At 50.9% G+C, this 19348-nt stretch overlaps 1 protein-coding gene across 4 annotated transcripts in view; it reads right to left on the reverse strand.

The window, feature by feature from the left end:
- The window catches only part of LOC131675177 (collagen alpha chain CG42342), a 145646-nt gene extending 127841 nt beyond the window's left edge, over positions 1-17805 (reverse strand). For all 4 annotated transcript variants that reach the window (XM_058954055.1, XM_058954052.1, XM_058954051.1 and 1 more), the window contains exons 1-2: positions 17288-17805; positions 16369-16865 (exon numbers count right to left, since the gene is read on the reverse strand). In XM_058954055.1, coding sequence (XP_058810038.1) covers positions 16369-16777 — 409 coding nt within the window. In that variant the 5' untranslated portion in view covers positions 16778-16865; positions 17288-17805. The remainder of the gene's footprint in view (positions 1-16368; positions 16866-17287) is intronic.
- Between the last annotated feature and the right edge of the window lie 1543 nt (positions 17806-19348).

A 19348-nucleotide genomic window follows, 5' to 3' on the forward strand; every position in this document is an offset into this window, starting at 1 on the left:
CTCACGGAACAGATGCTAACGAAAAAATCGAATCCTTAAAAAAATCTTTCCAGTTTACTCAAATACGAGATCATACGTATAAATTGTATAAATTATCATTGTACACTCGGGTTTCCGAATCTTTTAGCTAAAATTATCAAAGCTTATTCCGAATATTTTGAGCTAAACAAGGTATCATGACGATTTTTTTATTAAAAAGCTTCTAACATATTGACAAAGAAAACTTCCAATTGTCACTGTTTAACACTGCGTTCCTTTAACATTCGTAGTAATACTGCGCGCGTAAAGTTATATTACACTGGGAGAAAGAGATGCCGAGTAAACGACGTTAATTGAAAGCATCATTACTCAAATAAACAAATTCCACTGATTTGCCGTGAGACACACGCGGTGGGTATTATTCAATTGTGCTGTGGTTTGAATTCTGTTGCCGGTACTTACTTACGTTGCTCATTGTCGTTGCAAGCGTGAAACCTATCATTCTGCAATTCACCTAATGACCGGGAATAAATGTGTTTTATTCAAATAAATGGAGCTGAGCTCGTTAAGCTCGGAAATATCTCGGAGTGTTTCGGCTGATTCGCGCGTGAAGCGGAACCGAGCAAAGTAGCGGCTAGAGCACGGTCAAGAAAGCAGAGTCGAGGCGAGCGCGATAAAGCGCAATTTGGAGGCCGACATTCCGAGGGTCCAGAAGCGCAATATCCCCGGGCACTTCTAGCACAGCCGGTAGCAATTATGGCGGTTATACGCGCGCAAGGGAGAGCAGAAGCAACGGGATCTTGCACTTGGTCGAAATTGAACTTCAATTGGACATTGACCATCCAAATGTGGCCGGCTTTGCTAATTGCGCTTTGCATTTCCAGACCTTGAGCAGCGTTCGGAACGCCGTACCCATAAAGCGCCTTACATTTGATCGTTTGTATCCGTTCCTCCCTTCCGCCCTTCGTCTCACTTGTGTCTCTTTTATTTTGCCTCTGCGGAACGAATATTTCGAAAGGAAACAATGAAGCCCGATTATTTTTTCACGCACGTCAATTTGCGAACTGCAGCGCGATTCAAAGGAAATCCTAACGAATGAAACTAATTGGCTCGATCCAATTTTTTCCTTCCGAAAATCGGCCCGCGGCCCGTTATTTATCGAATTGATCGACGTAGCGTTAAGTTTCGAAATCCTTTTGAGCGACGTTCGATTGGATGGAAAAGCGGCTCGAATTTGGCGCAGATTACGAGGAAAGACAGCAAATGGAGGCAGGAGCAGCAGTGACCTTCGATATCTTTATCCAAATGGATCCCAACCCGTTTGAAGTTGAGATAGACTATAGAAAGCGCAATCAAAGAGCCATAAAAAATAACGGCACGGCTCGCACGCACACGAAGCGGCGCAAAGTAAACGTTTACATTGGCAACGCGCAGTAATCCTCGGAATTGTCTCGGCTCGACTGCGGGCCGCGTATATATCAAGCGCGCACGGCGCGTGGGCGCGCGACTTTCCAGGCCGTCGCCAAAAGGCAAACGTATACGCGTGCGCGCAGGTAGTTTGCGCGAGCTCGTGAATCAAGAGCAATTCCTTGGCGCGCGCGTGCGCGCACCAGGCCAGCCGGCCGCCTCTCTCGGCGAAGAAAGAAAGATCGAGGGCGTCCGTATAACCGGCGATTTATACGCAGTGGAGGTGGAGGCGCACACGACGTCCGACGACCGACTGGCTTCCGCGACGCCTCTATTAATCTATGTGGTGCGACCGCCTCGCTTCGGCAATTCGCTTGTCGCTTTCGTTAGAGCGACGGACGTCTCGATTACCTCGCAGTAGACAACTCCATGAAAGAAAATTATTCGTTCCGATGTATTTGTCGAGAGCGCGCTCCTCGCAGGTGCGGAACAGCTGAAAGATTCAGAGTGTAAAGGATTCATGCGCGGAGCGGAGTAGCTAAGTAGCGTCGTGAGTGATTTGGACGTAGCGGGCGAGAGTAGCCCAGACACTCCCTCTCCCTCTCCCTCTTACTCTGCTAAACTTGACTTCGCTTACGAGATTATGCCAAGCAGTAAGTACACTTAGCAAGTTACTTTCACTCTGTATACACGCTGCGCGCAAAGAGATGCGAGTCGCGCTGTCGCTTTCCCATTTCGACATTAGCGCCTATCGTTACTTCAAGCAGCTTGCCTCGTTTCGCATCGCGAATGTACTACCGAGCTACCTGCAGGAAATCGATCGCAGACAGCCAGCGCACCGAATGGTCCGTCGCTGAGCATGGCATCGTTGCAGCTCGCCGAGGAAGCGCAAGCGTCTTTGAAAATTCGCGCGCGGCCCATATCCACGAGCTTAACAAGCCGCGCGAGTTATCAGAGCATAAAATACTTGCCCTCTGCAGCAGGATCAGCACCGCGACGGCATTAATGCGCGCGCTGTCTTTTGTCCCCAGGAAAGTTCGTTAAAACCAACCCAATTCCAGCGCCCCGGCCAATGCAAAACCGGCCGGAGCGACGGAGAAAGAACCACGCCCGCGAGCGAGAATTTCATTATGATGCGAGCATGACCGACAAAATAGAGCAAACGTTAGAAAAAAACAGATCGAGATAACGAATGATCCAGGAAACGAAACGGCAAATGAGCGCATGTTCCAGGGCTTTGTAATTAAAGTGCCAAGAGGGTGGCGCGCAGGTGGTTTATCAGGGGGGATGAAAACGGACAGCGAAGAGAGAGAGAGAGAGAGAGTTGACCAGGTGGCCGGCCTCGCGCCCGAGCACGCGTGTGTCGGATTTCATTTGAAGTGCTCGCACGGACAGCCGGCAGTCGCGCTCACCGCTTTATTCCATGCCTACGCTGCCGGAGTTAGCCTCGCGCTGTCAACGTCGAGATTCCGTCCAGCCAGTCCGAAGCGCAGAGTCGCGTGGGCAGTGCCACCGTTCCAACGGTGGAACGGAAAGGCGTCAAGTGCCGAAAAACCGGGCTCGTCGCTCATCGTCACATTCATCGAGAAAGAGAGAGAGAGAGAGAGAGAGAGAGCGTAGTTGACAGTTAGCAGTTTAGAGGCAAGTTTGGAGATTCACGGTCCAGCAGACAGGCGCGACGGAGCAGTAGAAGCGGCTTGCCGTGCGCGTATAGAGGCGACAAGCGTCAGACGATCCTGCGTGTGATCCTCAACGTTGCCAGAACGCCTAAACAAACTTAATTGCTCTTGGGGGCCGTCTAGTAGCTTGCTAATTTGATTTAAGCCCCGAGGCAAGGCTTGTCGCGCGCGCGCTCTCTCTCTCTCTCTCTCTCTCTCTCTCTCTCCCTCTCGGTCCTCTTTGCGGCGAGCTTATATGTGCGTTTACTATTACAACATTCATACAGCGCGCGAGCTTCCTTTGCTCGCTACTTAGTGTTTTATATATCATTTGGGAGGGCAGCTAGCGCACAAGTTAGTTGATTAAAGGGCCGAAAGAGGATCGGTGCGAGTGAGGCTATCGCATTAATTCAGGGTCCAGTGCGCGAGGTAAGCTTATCGGCGGAGCTGCGCCTCTCAAATCCCACGTATCATTTTAATTCCCCGAGGGCTTTCACTTTATCTTTTATCTCCGGACTCGACCCTGGCTTTTTCGTCCTCGTCCTCGTCCTCGTCCTCGTCCTCATCGTCGTCGTCGTCGTCGTCGTCGTCGTCGTCGTCGTCCTCCTCCTCCTCCTCCTGCTCCTCCTCGAAAGCGAGAAGCACCAAGGTAAAACTCGCTCCATAAAGAAGCGGCAGCATGAGAGAGAGACAGAGCCGCACGATGAAGATTAAACTTTATCTGTCGGGACTTAATGCACACGCGAGTTAATTGTGGGCTTACGACCTAAAGCCTTCCATGCTTGCTCGCTGCAGCTCTCTTCTGCGGCTTCTTTCCAGGGGCCAAGCTGTGCATCGGAGCACCGAAAGTTTGACAATTTTCCAAATGCACAGATAAGCCTAACGTACTAGCTAGCTACTGCCACGGTACGAGGTTGCGCACAGTGCGAACTGGGCTGTAACGCTCTGAGTTTTGTTATCAATCGCACTGGTGCTGTTTCGCTCCTGCCGGCTTGATCTCCTTGCATCGCGCGCGCGCCATCCGATTTCAAATGCAATGCGCTTCTATCCGCCGCCCCGCGTCCACTCGACTAGCGCTCGCTTGACGGCAAAAACCCGCATTATTTCGGCCATTAATAGTATTAAGCGCAGCGTAACGAGCTCCTCTAATTGGTCGCTACAACTCCACGCGAGGAACGCTCGCAGCTGTACACGGCCGCCGACGCCGTTCGCCACATTGTCATTTTTCACTTCTCTGCTAACTCTCGGGAAATGAAGCCAAATCCTATTTGCCTCCAACAATGCGTTGTTTGCTTCGTCTGCGTTTCTTTTCATCCATCGCGGTTGGCTTTATCGCCAACTGTTCAATCAGAAATTTTAAAGAACTAAGAGACGGCAAATATTTTTCAATTTCACTTTGTCCGCATTTGATCCTGAACATTTGAAAAAGTCCGCTAAAAACTCCAAGAACTGTATTAAATGTGATTCCCGATAAAAACTGGGTGCGCCTGCTTAATATGGCCATTTGGACAAAATGCGAACCTGCATGTAGCCTTCATTTGTCTGGACTTGCCTCTTCCAAGTGGCGGACGAGCACGCGTGTGATTCTTTTTCGGCTACTTTTTTCTTCTCTCGGCCCAGCTGTCTAATCTCCGCCGATATATTAGTTTTGAACGAGGTAAGCGTGCTTTTTCGACCACATCGCCATCACAGCTGCGAAATAACGCGCCTAATCGATTCTCGCGTGCCAATCACTGGTTTCGAATCTTTTTCGAGTTAGGCGATAAACCGCCGCGCCACTTGCAGCGATATTCCGAGCGTAAATGACGGCACTCGCGCAGAGCCCGAATATTTTCGGATGTGAAACGTCGGTTGATTTGTCCGACGAAGGAACGAAACGCGGAAAGCGGAGAGGCTGCGCGTCGCACACATCGATGTGGCGCGCGAGAGCGAGAAGATGGATCGAAAGGGCGAAACAGTGGAAAACATAGCCGCAGAGCTGCTCGCAAGCGGAAAGGAGGAAGAGTGGAAGAGGCGCGCGCTCGCGATCGAGGGGACAAACGAGCGCTTTCGGAAAATTGAAAAAGCCAGAGCGCCGTCGGGGGCCAATGCGCAGCGAACTCTCGAGGGCTTCGGCTCGCCATCAAACTGGTATAGCCGGCTTTTAGCACTTTTGCGCTCTCCGTGTGGGTACGAAAAAAGCGCTGTCGCCTCGTTAAGGCCTGACAGTACATACATTAGGGGGCGCGGCGTCGCCGGGAGATTGACCTCGGAATGTCAGCCGGAGCGAAGGCTGAGTTTGCAGCATCAGCCGGCTAGTCTTGCTCGACTTTGGCGGAGCAACGACAGGGATCTCGCATCTCTTTTTCCCCGCTGGAGCTCGCGTCCATTAGCCGCGAATTTCAGCCGTCGGTTGACGCCTCCTCCCGTCTTGTTGCTCTCCGTGGGAGGCGCGGCGCGGCGCGGTGCGGCGCGCGCTCAATCCACACCGGCACTTTTTCGAGAGGGGAATTGTCGGCCGAGCGGCGGCAGCTGATTTAGCTGAAAAGCTCTTCATGTACGCGAACGCCCTGCGACCTGCTCGCTTTAATGACCCTCCGGCCCTTGCCATTCGACGTTTGTTTTTTCCCCCCTCGCCGGCAGTTTTTACGCGACTGACGCTGTGTCCAAGCGAGTCTATAAAATTATTACGAGGCGCAGACCCGCGTGGCCTCGCCAAGAATATCGCGTATAAATAGAGCATCGTCGGCGATGAAAATTTGACGCGGCTATATTTGAGAGAGACGTAGGTCCGCTCTCATCTTCCATAAATCAATACGTAATCTCGAAATACGCCCGCGTCCCGTGTGCCGCCGCTCCCGGGGGGCTAAAGATCGGGGGAAAAAAACAGTGTCGCCGCTACAGTCGTCCCGCTCCCACGTCAATTTAACGGCCGTATTTTCGAATCAAGATCGCGGTAAACTCAAACGCCAGTTGTAAGAAAGCGAGAAGGAATAGCAAGTGCTGCGGGGAAGTGTCGCATCGATCGAATAGACGGACGATCGCTTCATTATTCACTCAATGGAATGGCCGTACATCATTCCGACGGAAATGTACAGTGTACATACGACGAAGAGACGCTGCGACTTACGTACAGACGTTTGACCGACAGCAGCATGGAGGATAAGCAGACGGCGAGAGAGAGAGAGAGAGAGAGAGAGAGAGAGAGAGAGAGAGAGAGAGAGAGAGAGAGAGAGAGGCGGAGCACACATAACGAAACAACACAGGAGATACAGCCAGGAGGCACAGCGGCAGCAGAAGAAAGGGTGGAGAAAACAAAGCGGCGCGCGAGCGAAAAGAGCAGCGTGCAGCGCAATCGGGAAAAAGGTGTACGTGTATTGAAAAGTACACAGTGAGAGTCGAGTACGTGTACAGCGATTGTCAAAGAGAGAACGGAGAGCGAAGAATGCAGGAAAGGGAAGCGAGTGCGAGAGCGTGCGCTGGTGTGATGATGTCTTTGATGAGATAAGTAGGCAGCTCGCGAGAGAGAGAGAGAGAGAGAGAGAGAGAGAGAGAGAGAGAGAGAGAGAGAGAGAGAGAGAGCGCTTGATGTGTGCGATTGGGCCTGAATGAGGAGCGCCATTACATTGCTACACACTGCCAATGGAAATTGTACGAGGCCCATTACAACTTGCAACTCTGCCTGCGTGTGCGTGATAATCTAGCGATAATGAGGCCTCGTTACCCATCCGTATCAGCCGCCAGCGGTGGCGGCAGCAGAGGATGTAGACTTTTGGTTCGCGCGATTTGCCCTTTCGCTAACACGCTGCTTCCGAGCTCCCATCACTGTTCGCTAGTGCGCGCGCGTGTGCCGGATATTGGAGCGCGCTCGCTCGCTTGTTTTCGCAGTGGCAGGAAGTTGTCCGCAACTTGTTTGACTTTTCGTCGCTGTTGCATGTATGCCAACCGGGCCGTGCCATTCAATTCCTCGACGATCGTTATCGATAACCAAACTTCCAACGCGAGTTTGTCCGAAGCGCACTTTTTCCCCGAGCTGCCGGGCCAATTGTCGTTGAAAAGCAAGAAAGAAAGCCGGAAACCAGGCGAATGGCATCTGCTTTGTATTACGCGTGCGCTCTTTCTCTCTCTCTCTCGACGCGGCCGCGTGTATTCGTGATTTATCGCTGAATTAATTCCTTCCGTGCGCCAGGCAACGGCCAACTTTCTTGGGTGCTCTGACCGGTGCTAGCCTTTGACGGGGCGCGCTGCATCCGCGCCGACGTTGCTCGAGCACATGCCACACGTGAGATTCAGCTCTCTGTCTCGTTCACGTTCAGTGGCCGGCCGAAAAAACCATTACGCTACTCCCCTCCGGCTTTACGATTCATAACTTTTGTGTAACTTGGAAAGTACTGTAATTTTAAGCGATTGCCGGTTGAAAATAATTACGAGTGGCCGAATAACTCGTCGGAATACGAGCTGAGAGGCTTGCGTTTGGCTCGAATGCTGCCATGCAGCAAAAGGACCACCGGAAGGAGGAGACTGTGGCGCCGAACTAGTATATGAATACGCGTTGCGCGCGGCTGTTGCTTGGCTAAGTACCTACTGCTTGCCAAGTACAATTGATCGGTAACAAAGGTACGGCGAGAGTGCTTTCTGATAGCCCTCGTCGGCGTCGTCGAGCTCGGTTGATGCGGTTCCAGCCTACGATTTCTCGCGTGCAAACTCGCTTCTCTGTCTCTTGCGTCTCTCTCTCTCTTGCAATGGTCGCGTGTTTGCCGAGCGCTCGGTAATGGCTCGGCTTCGTCAAAATCAATAGCGAGAAAATGAGGGACAATATTTGCTGAACACGAGGCAGAACATCATCGGCCGCAGCAGCAGCAGCACCGGCAGCAGCTTTCGTCCTGCACGAGCAAGACTCGTTCGTGTGGCAGTGGCATCGTTTTGTCTCATCTGTTTGGCCCAATTTTTCCAATCTTGCCCGTTGCCGTCATTCTATTTACATTCGTTTCGCGTGATTTTCAGAAAAATCTTTGTAAAAACGGCTTAATTTTTGAGCGCTCGCTGAAAAACGTATTCATACACCGAATATTAATTTCGAATTGAAATGGCAGTGCAAAGGTAGCTTTATAAATGAACGGCATTGAATGTCGAAAGTAATGGAAGGATTGAATATGATTTGAAAAGCCGAACGAGAGGTAAGAGTTAAATGGTTCGCATTTGCAGAGCAGAGCATGAAAAGAAGTTGGTGGTGCACACATCTGACAACTCGCTACTGTGTTTACAAGCGACTTTGATGTAGGTTAATCGCGCGTCGAGCGGTCAATTATAGTTGATTAAACGACGTTCGATTGGTTGGGGTGGATTAAAAAGCAATACAAAAAGCAAGTCGAAGCTAGAAACGTCAAGAGAGTCGGTCGTTCGGCACACGTGCCAATGCTGGAATATTAATTGGTACATAAATATGTGTGTGTACGGGGTGCTGCGCCTGCAAAGACGTGTCTCGCATGCGTACACGCTCGGCGTTAACTCTCGTTTTTCCCTCTGTTCATCTGTCGACGAGAGTGACTGGCGAGGATCGAGCGCAGCATCGGTAATTCTCCGTTAGTTGCGAGTCATCGCTCGTCGCGCGCTTATAATTCGCACCTTTGCGCGCCGCCCACTTGCACGGCGCGTTTTACCGTCGAAAGAAACGGACGCAGCCAATACGTACACACGACCACTCGCCTCAGCACTTACCTTTTTACTGTCCCTCGGCGATACTCAACTTTTACTACGCTCAATTACATGGCTTTTTTACATTGTTATTCGCCTACCATTCTCCGACGTTTAAGCACTCCACTGACGGAGTGCCGAGCGACGCGTGAAATACTTTTGGAAGAAACGAGCGTAATGTCACTCGGCGGAGTCTGTGCGCGGCGTGCACGGCGGAGAAGAAGCGGAATAAGATATTGACAAGCCGCCGGGGCGCGGGGCCGCTGCTGCGCGCGCAGACAGAAATAGGCGCGAGACCGACGACTCGGAGGCTCGTTTTTATCGGATTAACCGCGAGCTCGTATCAGTTGTCGATGCTATCGCGCTTCGTTCTCTCTCGGCTCTGCCGCTCACGCTCGTTCGCCAGACGGCCGTCTCGCTTTATTTAGCCGATGCACGTGCACGCGAGCCGTGCGCGTCTTCGGGCGTCCCCACTGGAGGCTCGTGCGAGAGCGCGAATCAACGTATCTTGGCCGAGATTTATGCTGCTGGCGCGTCGCTCGCCCGCAGCTCGCCCGCAGCTCGCCCGCCGCTCGCCCGCCGCTCGCCCGTGCGCCCATAATCAACTCGCGGCGCAGTAAGTCTCGCGACGGGCCAACTAGTCTGGGTATCGGCCCTCGCCTACCCGGGCGTTTTTCATCGCTTTCGCGAGGCGACCTGCAGCGCATTACGCGGCCTTAAGCTCGCTCGCGGGAAATCATCGACCAGCTGGATATTAAAAGTGAGATTGCTTGTTAATTCGGTAGACGAGGCGCGGAAAAAAGCGTTGCTGCCTCGCGCTAAATAATTTGAAAAGTTTTAATATCGGCAATTCGCTGGAGAAACCGACAAGCCCTGCGCGGCACGGGGCGCTTTTCATCTACATAAAAGGACAATTTCCTGCGAAAACAAAAGGATCAATGAGAGTCCGAACTAAGGCAATCAGAACTCCGGGCGTTGCATACAAACGAGGGACGACGACGACGAAAGCAAGACTTGGCGCGAGGCGCAAGTCGCCGCGCTCGCTTCCCTCGGCCCCTGCGAACAATGCGAAAGTTGCGCGCGCCGGACGCGCGCGCTGACGGCCGATAAGTCGGGGTTGGAAGTCGGACGGGCAGTGCCCGCGCCGCCCAACGAGTACGACGCGAACGAGTGGCTCGGACTCATCCCGACGTACGCGAGCCGCGAGCGGCAAGAGGCCTGCTGCTCGCGTGCCCCCGCGTATACGCGGACACCAGTGCAGCCGGCGCGCTGCACTTTGCTCCGAAAGTGCTGGGACAACGTCTGCCGTCAAAGTGGACAAAAGGCTAGATTGCCGCGAGTGCAATCTAGCCTTTTTCAAAGCAGCCTGCGCTTGTTACCGGCGACGCTTTTCAGTGGAGCGCTATGTCGCAAGGCGATATTAACGCTCATTGCAGACGACGATGGAAAAAGCGAAAGCCCAAAATTGAGCCGTCAGGCCGTAAGTAAGATTAACAGGATGTGCGCATTCGAGCGTACAAGTGGCGTCATCAAACTATTTTAACGTCTAATCAGACAGCTCGTCCGATATCTGATTCCCAACGATTGCGTGGCGATCCCGCCGGGGCCTATCCATCTATCGACGCGATTTCGCGTACAACTCTCCTTTCACTGCCGGGGGAGGCGCACGCGTGCAACGCGTACGGGTACGTATGCCGAACAGCGCGTTATAACGACTTCCGGTCGACAGAGTTCACGGTGGACTCTGCCAGGGACTCCCGACGACCTGGTGCGGCCGAGCTAGCCCAGAGCCGTCGCTTCCGTTGCACCGACGCGCGCGGCCAAGATGACGTTGAATGACGTTGACGGGCGTCGGACCGGGATTGGGAAGCCGTGCAAGCGGCACCATTCGTTGGCGAGAGGTCAGTCCGCGCCTCGTCGATCCTCGTCGAGCACTCGACGACGGAGATGAGGCTGGTGCGGTGTTTCGGAACTCGCGTGCGCGGTCAGCCGCAGCTCTGCTCTGTACGCGTGCTTGCTTGCTTGCTGATCGATTTCAGCGCGTAAGTTGGCATCCTTTGTGCCTCGCCATTGTAGCTCGCAGGCAGTTCCTCGAGCTGCAATCGCTCGACTCCGCTTGTGCCAGCACTGATCCAACAGTCGCGAAATCGTGCCATGGGCGAGCTCCGTAGAGCGACGCATAGTTACGGCTTTGAGCGCGCGGCGCGCATTTGTGAAGCCTAATTATCTGGCGGACTTGTAGCTTCATGAACACGCGCGCGCGTCTCGGTAGCGTATACGACATCCCAAAACACCTGCTCGAGGACCGGCCGCGCCCTCCGATTTTTCGTCGGAACGACGCAAAGTGGCCGTATCGAACGGACTGCGAAGTAAGTATTTGCGTTGCAATATCGTTTAATGTCAGTCTGAAATCGGCATGCATATTAATACGTCGGTCGAATGCGCTCGAAAGCTCTGATTCCTTTGAGAGTGCAAACGGTGTATATTTCTCAGGGGAACACGGCCAGAGTACCTTCAAAAGAAGGTAAACTACGACGAGCGCGAGCTGAAGCGGCATTTAATTAAAAGGTAAAGGCTCGTGGAACGAGAGTCGAGAGAGCGAGCTACGAAGTTTAGTGCGGCGATAAAAAAATAGTCATCCGCGCAATGCGAAGTGACGGCGGCGCGGGCGCGGCAAGCGCGTGTCTCGTTGAAAAGGGAGACGCGAGGAAGACCGCGAGAGGGAACGTATCGCGGAATTACTGGCGATTGTGAGCAAACGACGCTCGACTAGTCGTGGCTGCTCGCAGATTTATGCGCGCACGCACTTGGCGACGCTGCAAATTTAAATACAATTAGATGCAGCGAATCTGCTGGCGCGGCCTTCGCGTGAAATATTGCCGAGCAGGCCTACCCGCGTGTTAAGTGCCTTTGCGAAGCCAACAAGCCAGCCAACGAGAGACGGATGAGGGGAATGGACGGACGTGTCGTTATGGGCGAGTCAATCTGCTTTTTCGAATGAAAGCGACGTGACGCTCGGCGAAGCGCAAGGTCCGCACGCGCCATTAATCCGCGGCCAGGCCGCAGCTACGAGGAATGGCGCGATCGGTATGTGCGGCAAAGTCGCTCCTCGCCGCCGCCTCATTGGACAGTCGGAGGAGCGCGCTCGCGCGAAAGTTCGCCATTGCGCCATGCACAAATCATAAGGGGATGGCACACCTTCCAACTTTCCAACTGACTGCCGTGGCGCTGGCCCAATTGGAAAACGCTAAATTCAATTGGTTACAGTCTTACTCTGCAACTTTGCGAGCAGTGCATGCCGCGTTTCGTCTTTAAACAACCTATCCGCCCACTCCGTACCCGTGCGCCGCACTGCTTTCGCTGCTTCTTTTATTTTGGCCGAGCTTTTTGCAGCTTCTTCGCTTTTTCTCCTCTTATTTCGTGGCTGCAGCGCACGATCAGTTTTTCGACTCGCCTCGCGGATTATCTATTATGAACACGTCGGCACTTCTTTTCTCCTCTTTCGCTCTTTCTTTCTTCCTCTTGCACGAATAAACTTGCTGCTCTCTCTTTCTCTCTCTCCCTCTCCCTCTCTCCGTCGGCGCATCGCGAAAAATCTACATTTCTAACGCTCAAAAGTTCGGCTCTACGTGCAGCTCCGATTCGGCTTTGTTTACGGGTAAACTGTGTCACGGCACTCCCACGCGCGAAGGTACCTGCGGAATGCGGCCGCCGACCCTCTTCTCTTTCCCGAGAAAATTCATGAACAACAGTCGTAAGAGCGAGGCTGCGCGCTACAGGTATTTTGGAAGCACCTCTGGGGCGGAAAATTAAGATTTCGCAGTGCTGCGCACAGCTCGAGGCTTTACTGGGCCGCTGACAGCCATCGAAGGACCGTTCGCGCGCGCGGCCAGTACGGAGCACACGCTTTCGTACAACAGCGCGTAGCAACGATAACGTGGCCTCTCAGAGGCATTTTACTCGACGTTATCAGGCCGCGGCGCCTTCTTGCTCCCACGTCGACTTGTCGTAATGCGCATCTCCATGTTCTAGAACACATGTCCTCTGCCTCCTCCGCTGATTGCGCCGCTTCCCTTACGGAGGGGGGACTATCATTCATAGCGGGCAGGAGCCAGATAATCTTTAATCACGCGCTTGCCCAGCAAAGGCAAAGCCATTAATGGGTTACACGAGCATCGCATACACGTCAAGGTGAATCAGGGCGAGCGTCACCGACGACAAGGTCAACATAAGGCTCGCCGCTGCCGAGGGTCCGCGGTGTAGGGCTATATAGAGATATCATTGTAACCAGGCCGGAAACAGCACGCGGCGCGCGTCCCCTCCGAAAATCGGGCCTTCGAAAGCCCAATGCATCACGCGACGGCTGGTTTGGCTTTTGCGCGCGCTCAAGCTAGATAACAAACCTGCAACGTATACGGCGGCGGCGCCAAGAAAAACAAATAAGCCGCAAGTCAAAAATGTAATATATGTTTTATGTACAAGCAGACGGGTGTACATCTTATCGGGAATGTCGCCACATTCAATCGGGCCTTTCTCTCGCTTCTGCGCTCTTGCTGCGTACGCACGCGTTACAAGTTACAATGGCTTAATCCGAAGTAGCAGACAAAGAGAGAGAGAGAGAGAGAGAGAGAGAGAGAGAGAGAGAGAGAGAGAGAGAGAGAGAGGAGTCGCAAGATTTATAGCGTCTGTCGACCCCCCGCCCCTCCCCCAACCCTCTGGCATTCGCTCTGTCTATTTTTTCTCGCAAGCCTACCTAGGACAAGCTGCCACGCGTGGTATTCGGCTAAAGGAAGCTAACAGTCGCGAGAGGGCGATAAAGCCACCGGCTAAGAGAGACTAGCAGATGAAATCGTTTGCGGGGCTTCCTTATAGTAGACGAGAGCTCTCGTACACTGGTGCGAGTGAACTTGCGCCAAAGCTCGATCAGCAGCAGCTCATCTGTTTTTAACTCTGTCGAGCATTTTGAAACAATTAAACGCATATTTGGAAATGGCGCGAGTAAAGTGGCAACGGCGAGAGCGCGCTACCCTCTTGACGATAGACATTTTTCATGGAAATTTAAGTGCGTAATAAACCAGAAAATGACTTTCTAGCACTTTCGCCGGCGGCGCACCGCACCATAGGGGTGTAATAATTATGAGCGCAGACTTTCCACCGTCCTTCTTAACAAGCCTCTTCACGCTCTTCACGTATGTGCACTTGAAAAACTGGCCCTTTTATGCACTACTCCGGTAATTGTAATTTTTTTTTACTGCGCGCAGCCCCATAACTCAAGAAACGGGACTGAATAAGATATTTTACGTTGCACTGATCGTCGACATGATTTGGCGCGAATTGCATTCGCTCGTAAGCTTTTTCATACGCGCGCGTGTAAAAAAGCTCGCACTCGCGGCTCGTGCCGGGAAGAGGAGAAAAAAGATGCGAGAGCGGGTCGTTAGTTCTTACTTTCGCGCAATGTCTTTCTTTGAAAATACTTTTTCACATCTAGCTACTAAGCAGCTTTTTACCTAGCTTGAGGAAAGGCATCTTTCAACCTGCGACTGCTGAAAATGGAGCAAACGACTTTAAGGAAAAAAGAAGTATGGAAGTAGCTTCGAGAATGAGCCGCTAAATACGTACTTGTTCGCGCATATTAAATCGAATCACGCGTCAACGCAGTTAGAAGAGAAGCAGCATTGTGAAAATCATTTGCAGAAATAATTGATCGACCAAGCAAATGGAACAATACTTCAGAGACCGTAACTAGAATTGTGGGATATCGAGTTTTCTTGGTATTTCTTCTTCAAAAAAGTATATTGCGTGTGAATGAAACTACGGATAAATATATTAACGTGACAACCCAAGGGCGAAGTAAATTTTATTTGTCAATTTAGCAAGCTACAGATGACGTGGAGCAAAAAACCAATCAGTTATTAAACTGCCGGACGAATTCTACAAACGAACCGGAGAAAAATGAAATTAACGATGAAATCTTCATCGGAAAGATTATAATTTGAGCAGGCCTTATGCGTGAGAGAGAGAAAGAGAACGAAGTGACGGCGGACACTCGGGCACTGAAGGTAAGCATGAAGAGAGAGAAAGCTGGCTCTCTGTGTATACGCAGGTATAGGCTCGGGTAAGTTAAGAGTGTAAAGAGCGGGAAGCACAAGGCGTGCGCGTCACATTTCATCCCTCTTCTCGACGGCAGCAGCAGCAGCAGCCGGCCGCGGTGGCGGCATTCCACTTATTTTAACCTCTTTATCCTTCGAGTGCTTACTTTTTTGCCCTGCATCGTTTGCCTTTCTCTCGCTCTCACTTCCAGTTCGAGCATTGGGCGACGGATGCACGTATACGTGCGTATAATCCAGCGAGTGCTTTGAAATCAATTTTGCAGCTGCAAGCGAATATGCAGGCATTTTTGTATCGGTCCTTAACACAAGCGCCAATTTGGATTGAACTTCACTCGCCACGAACCTGGCATGTTGCACAACGATGTTTAAACAAAATTGTCGCTCCAAGTCGGAGTCGAAATCACAATTTCTGCGCATTAGTTCTCGCAGCTGAAAAATAGTTTCGATACGCATAAGCAGCCTATTCCAATTCCAAATTTACCTCTTTCGGAAGATGTGCAGGGGGAATGCGATTTCACTAATGAAAATTCAATGTCAATATAAGCGTGGAAAAACTTTGGAATGTTAGAAAACTGAAAGCTGCATCGACCGAATTGGAAACTTTTGCGTGGTAGATGGTAATATAATCTCAATTTTTAGATTGATCAAAGAAAACATGAATATAAAATAGGCGAAAGTGAGAAATGAAATGCACGAGCTTCGAGTTGAAGGAGCCTGAAACCGTCGTGTTACACCGCATATATAGTGTCGCGCGCAACCATAGCGATTTGGTCGTGTTTACACTCGCTTCAGGTTCGCGACCACGAGCCTGAATTGCGCGCTATCGAGGCCTTCTTCACATCTATGTCGCATAAGGTTGGCGAGTCCGATCCTGAGCGTATGTTACGGTTTAGGCGCAAGCTGCGTGCTCCGCTACGTGTTTACGCGACTGTGCGTGCGATCAAATTAACTGTGAAAGAGCACGTACACCTCGTATTTTCTGCACAAGCGGAATATGCGAGTAGTTTATAAGGAGCCTATTGATTAAATATTCATCGACTATTTTCAGGCTAATGTATTTCTACGTTATCCTCGTCGATTATACCAAAAGGTACTTGCATTTGCGTTCAATTCCCAATTGACGATGCTATATTCGATGTTTTCAAAGAGATCTACTGGCGTTATTTAATGAGCGTCGCAGTTGCACATTTTAAGCAGTTGCTTGAAATTTCCGCTTATCACAAATTAATCGTAATTAACTGTAAATCATGGTTATAGAGTCAGAGTCGATATTTTACCGCGCGTGTTTAATCCACGCTGTCGCTCCATAAATTTATACAGACGACCCTCAACCCTATACTCCGCTGCGTCGCCGATGCTGGTATCCAGTTATAATTTTTGTCGAATGGGAAATTCAGGCATGTGGTATAGATTGACTGTCGGGATGGAACTACTACGGATTGCCAGCACGGATCGCGGAGACCAGACGGAGGAATCCTTGCTAAATGATCGCCGAACGGGCATCGGCGTTATCGATCGAGGTTAGAAGAGAAAGGACTAACCTGGTGGGCAGTTGCAGTCGACGTCCCTCTTGATCCTGAAGATAGCGGCTGCAGCGTCCGGTCCGGCGAGTGTCGCCGCCTTCTGCGCGTTCTCGATCTGCTGCTTGACCTCGCGCTCAACCCTCTTGACGAGGACGTCCGAGGGCTCGAGTTGCTGCTGCTGGTGCGCCTGGCACATGAGCTCGAGACTGGCGATCCGCTCCTCGAGGCGCAGCTCGCGGTAAGCGAGGATGCCGGACACGCCGAGGCTGGTCACGCAGAGCAAGCACATCGTCAAGTTGAGCACGACGCCGCCGGGGCGGTCCTGGCCGTCGATCCTCGGCCGAAACTTCTTGGGCACGGAGGCCGCCTCCAAGGAGCGCCCGCCGCCGTCGCCACCGCCTCCTGCTCCCTCGCTGCTGTTGCCCATCGCTCTGACGCTGTGCTCGCGCTCTCGCTCTCTCTCTCTCTCTGCCCCGCTGTGTTTGTTGGCCCCTAGCCGCCGATGCCCCGCGACACTGAGAGAAAGTGCCGACGATCGTTTTCTTTTGTCTTTTGCTTTGCGCGGAAAACGAGGACCCGCAGTCCGCTGTTGGCGCAGCCTCACTGGGTCATCGGCTGGTCTATTGTCTTCCTGTATTCAACAGTTTGCACTTGGCAAGCCTCCTCTCGGGCTTTCCAATTGGTATATTCCTTATAAACACGTGCTTTATCGACTATCGACGTACGGCCAACAGCCGACTGCAGATGCTCCCCTTTCACGAGCAGCTAGCCGCCTTTCGATCTCTAGCAAATAAGCTAGCCCAGTAAAATTATTTCGTATATATTGTGAAATGCATGAAAATGACTCGCATCAAGAATGACGATCGAACGACGACATTGAGCGGCTGCGTGGATGGCATCCGAAGTAAACGTTGGAAGATTAAGGAAAAGTCGTTACACTGTTCTCTCAGTGAATGAGCAGCGGACTTCGTGGAGAATGGGTGCAGCACAGCCTTGCGCAGGCGATACGACGGATCGGATCCGAGGACAGTCAGTCCGCGATTGCCCGGCGCGTCGTCATATCGGAGCGCCCTACAGCACTGGCACGTGCGCGCGAGATGCCTGCTGCTGCCGTTCACGCGAAACTTGTTGACCAGCACTGCTTTTCATTCGAATGTTGCATGCACCCTCAAGCGGGAGGGCCCTGGCATGCCGGCTTTCTCTCACCAACAACACTCGACGAACAACGACACTCGAGTACTTTTTCTTTTGTTCGAGTCCTCGTTGTAGCTTGTCAAAACGATCGCGGGACACCGCCTGTCCGCCTCATGTCTCGCGTCGACCGCAATAACCGCGGAGAAACGGATGCAACGATCGCAAGAAGAACGGGAAAGGACGTGGACTGTTCGCTGTCGGCGGCACTGTACGTAAGGGGCGCGCGTTCATAGGATTGGACTCGCGCGACGATGCTCGCGGTACGGCGCTCGCAGCACGACTGGATGTGGACGTGGTGGGGCGGCCGCGCGCGCGGTCCGATCCCGCTTCTGTGAGAACAGACGGACAAGGGGCTCGGTTCGCCGTCGAGCCGCAGCTTCGGTCATTTCCGCTGCCACTCGGCTCTGCTACCGCCGCCACCGCCGTTCAGTTCGGCTTATCACGCTCGCAGCGCAAGCAACAGCGAGGGAGCACACACCGGCGCTCCCCTCCCCCTTGCTGTCTCGCTCTCTCGTCCTCTCAGTCTGTTTGACACTGTCGCGTAGCTCTTCGCCGCGTTAATTTTGCCCACCACTTGACATTTTTGGTGACTTCACACCACTCCTACTCTACCCGACACCTTATGATTTTCTTCTTCCTTTTTTTCATTTTCACATTTAAACTTTCCCTACGTTCAACACCTTCGTAAAAGTTAAGCTGGTGACATCTCATTAGTATCATGGTCTCTCAATTCTTTGTCCATTTGGACCTTTGCACAACACGCGCTTGGCTTCGTCAAACCATTTTTATTGACCTTGCTCATAGTTTTAGTTTGACCTTCTTATAAGGTATATTACAGTATTGGTACAATGAGGTATTAAAGAACACTTTACAAAAAAGGTAAAATTAGCAGTTGTCCAGAGACTACTTTGAAATAAATTTTTGTTGCTGGGGAACTTACGAATAAATATTGTGATTTTGATTGTGACTACGAAGCGTCAATTTTGAATTTCATAAAAAAAATGTCAGATAGCTTACACAAATAGCGAAACAGTTGGCCGTTCAAAATTGATGTGTTTAATGCGAATATGTTGCAGTTTTTGCTAAACTTCATCTTTCAAATTTTCCATTTCAACCCTCGAAATATTATTGAACGTTAATTTATATTATTACATCTATTATTCATATTATTTTGACATTGATTGAATAGACAAATTTTTAATTATCGAATTACTATAATAAATGCATCAAACATTTTTAATCATTCCATGCAGTTATATTATATTACAATTGATTCATGTAACTTCATTAAATTAGCGAAACCGTTGATTAATTCGAAATCTGACAGTACATATGCAAAATAAATTAATTATCGACTATTCAAAGCATATGTTATCTTTATCATGATATCTTAAATTATATAATTATTGATATGCAGTATACTGAAATTCATTGTTAGTAATAATATCATAACAAGTGTACGCTTTTTTAAATATTGATTCTTTGATAATGATAATATTTATCATATACAAACTATGGTAACTTCTTCAGTCTATACTTTTAAACTCTTATTCGTTCTCGCATGAACCCTACAGATGTAAGAACGGAAGTTTGTTTCTCTTTCTACATAAAAAATAGTTTTCCGTTTCAATTCTCACAACTACATGCAGTATTCTACTATATCGACACGTCGACTCTACTGCGGTGTTGTCAGTACCACCTAGTATTCTAGTTTTGAACTATATTTATACTGTTTCCCTGCGCTGATCAGATAGAATTTCTGTTCATGTACTTTGAAATTCAATATAACAGAAATATGCATTGA

The sequence above is a fragment of the Phymastichus coffea genome, unplaced genomic scaffold, assembly GCF_024137745.1.
Source record: "Phymastichus coffea isolate CEN01 unplaced genomic scaffold, Cenicafe_Pcof_1.1 PCOF00016, whole genome shotgun sequence".
Classification (NCBI taxonomy): Eukaryota; Metazoa; Arthropoda; class Insecta; order Hymenoptera; family Eulophidae; genus Phymastichus; species Phymastichus coffea.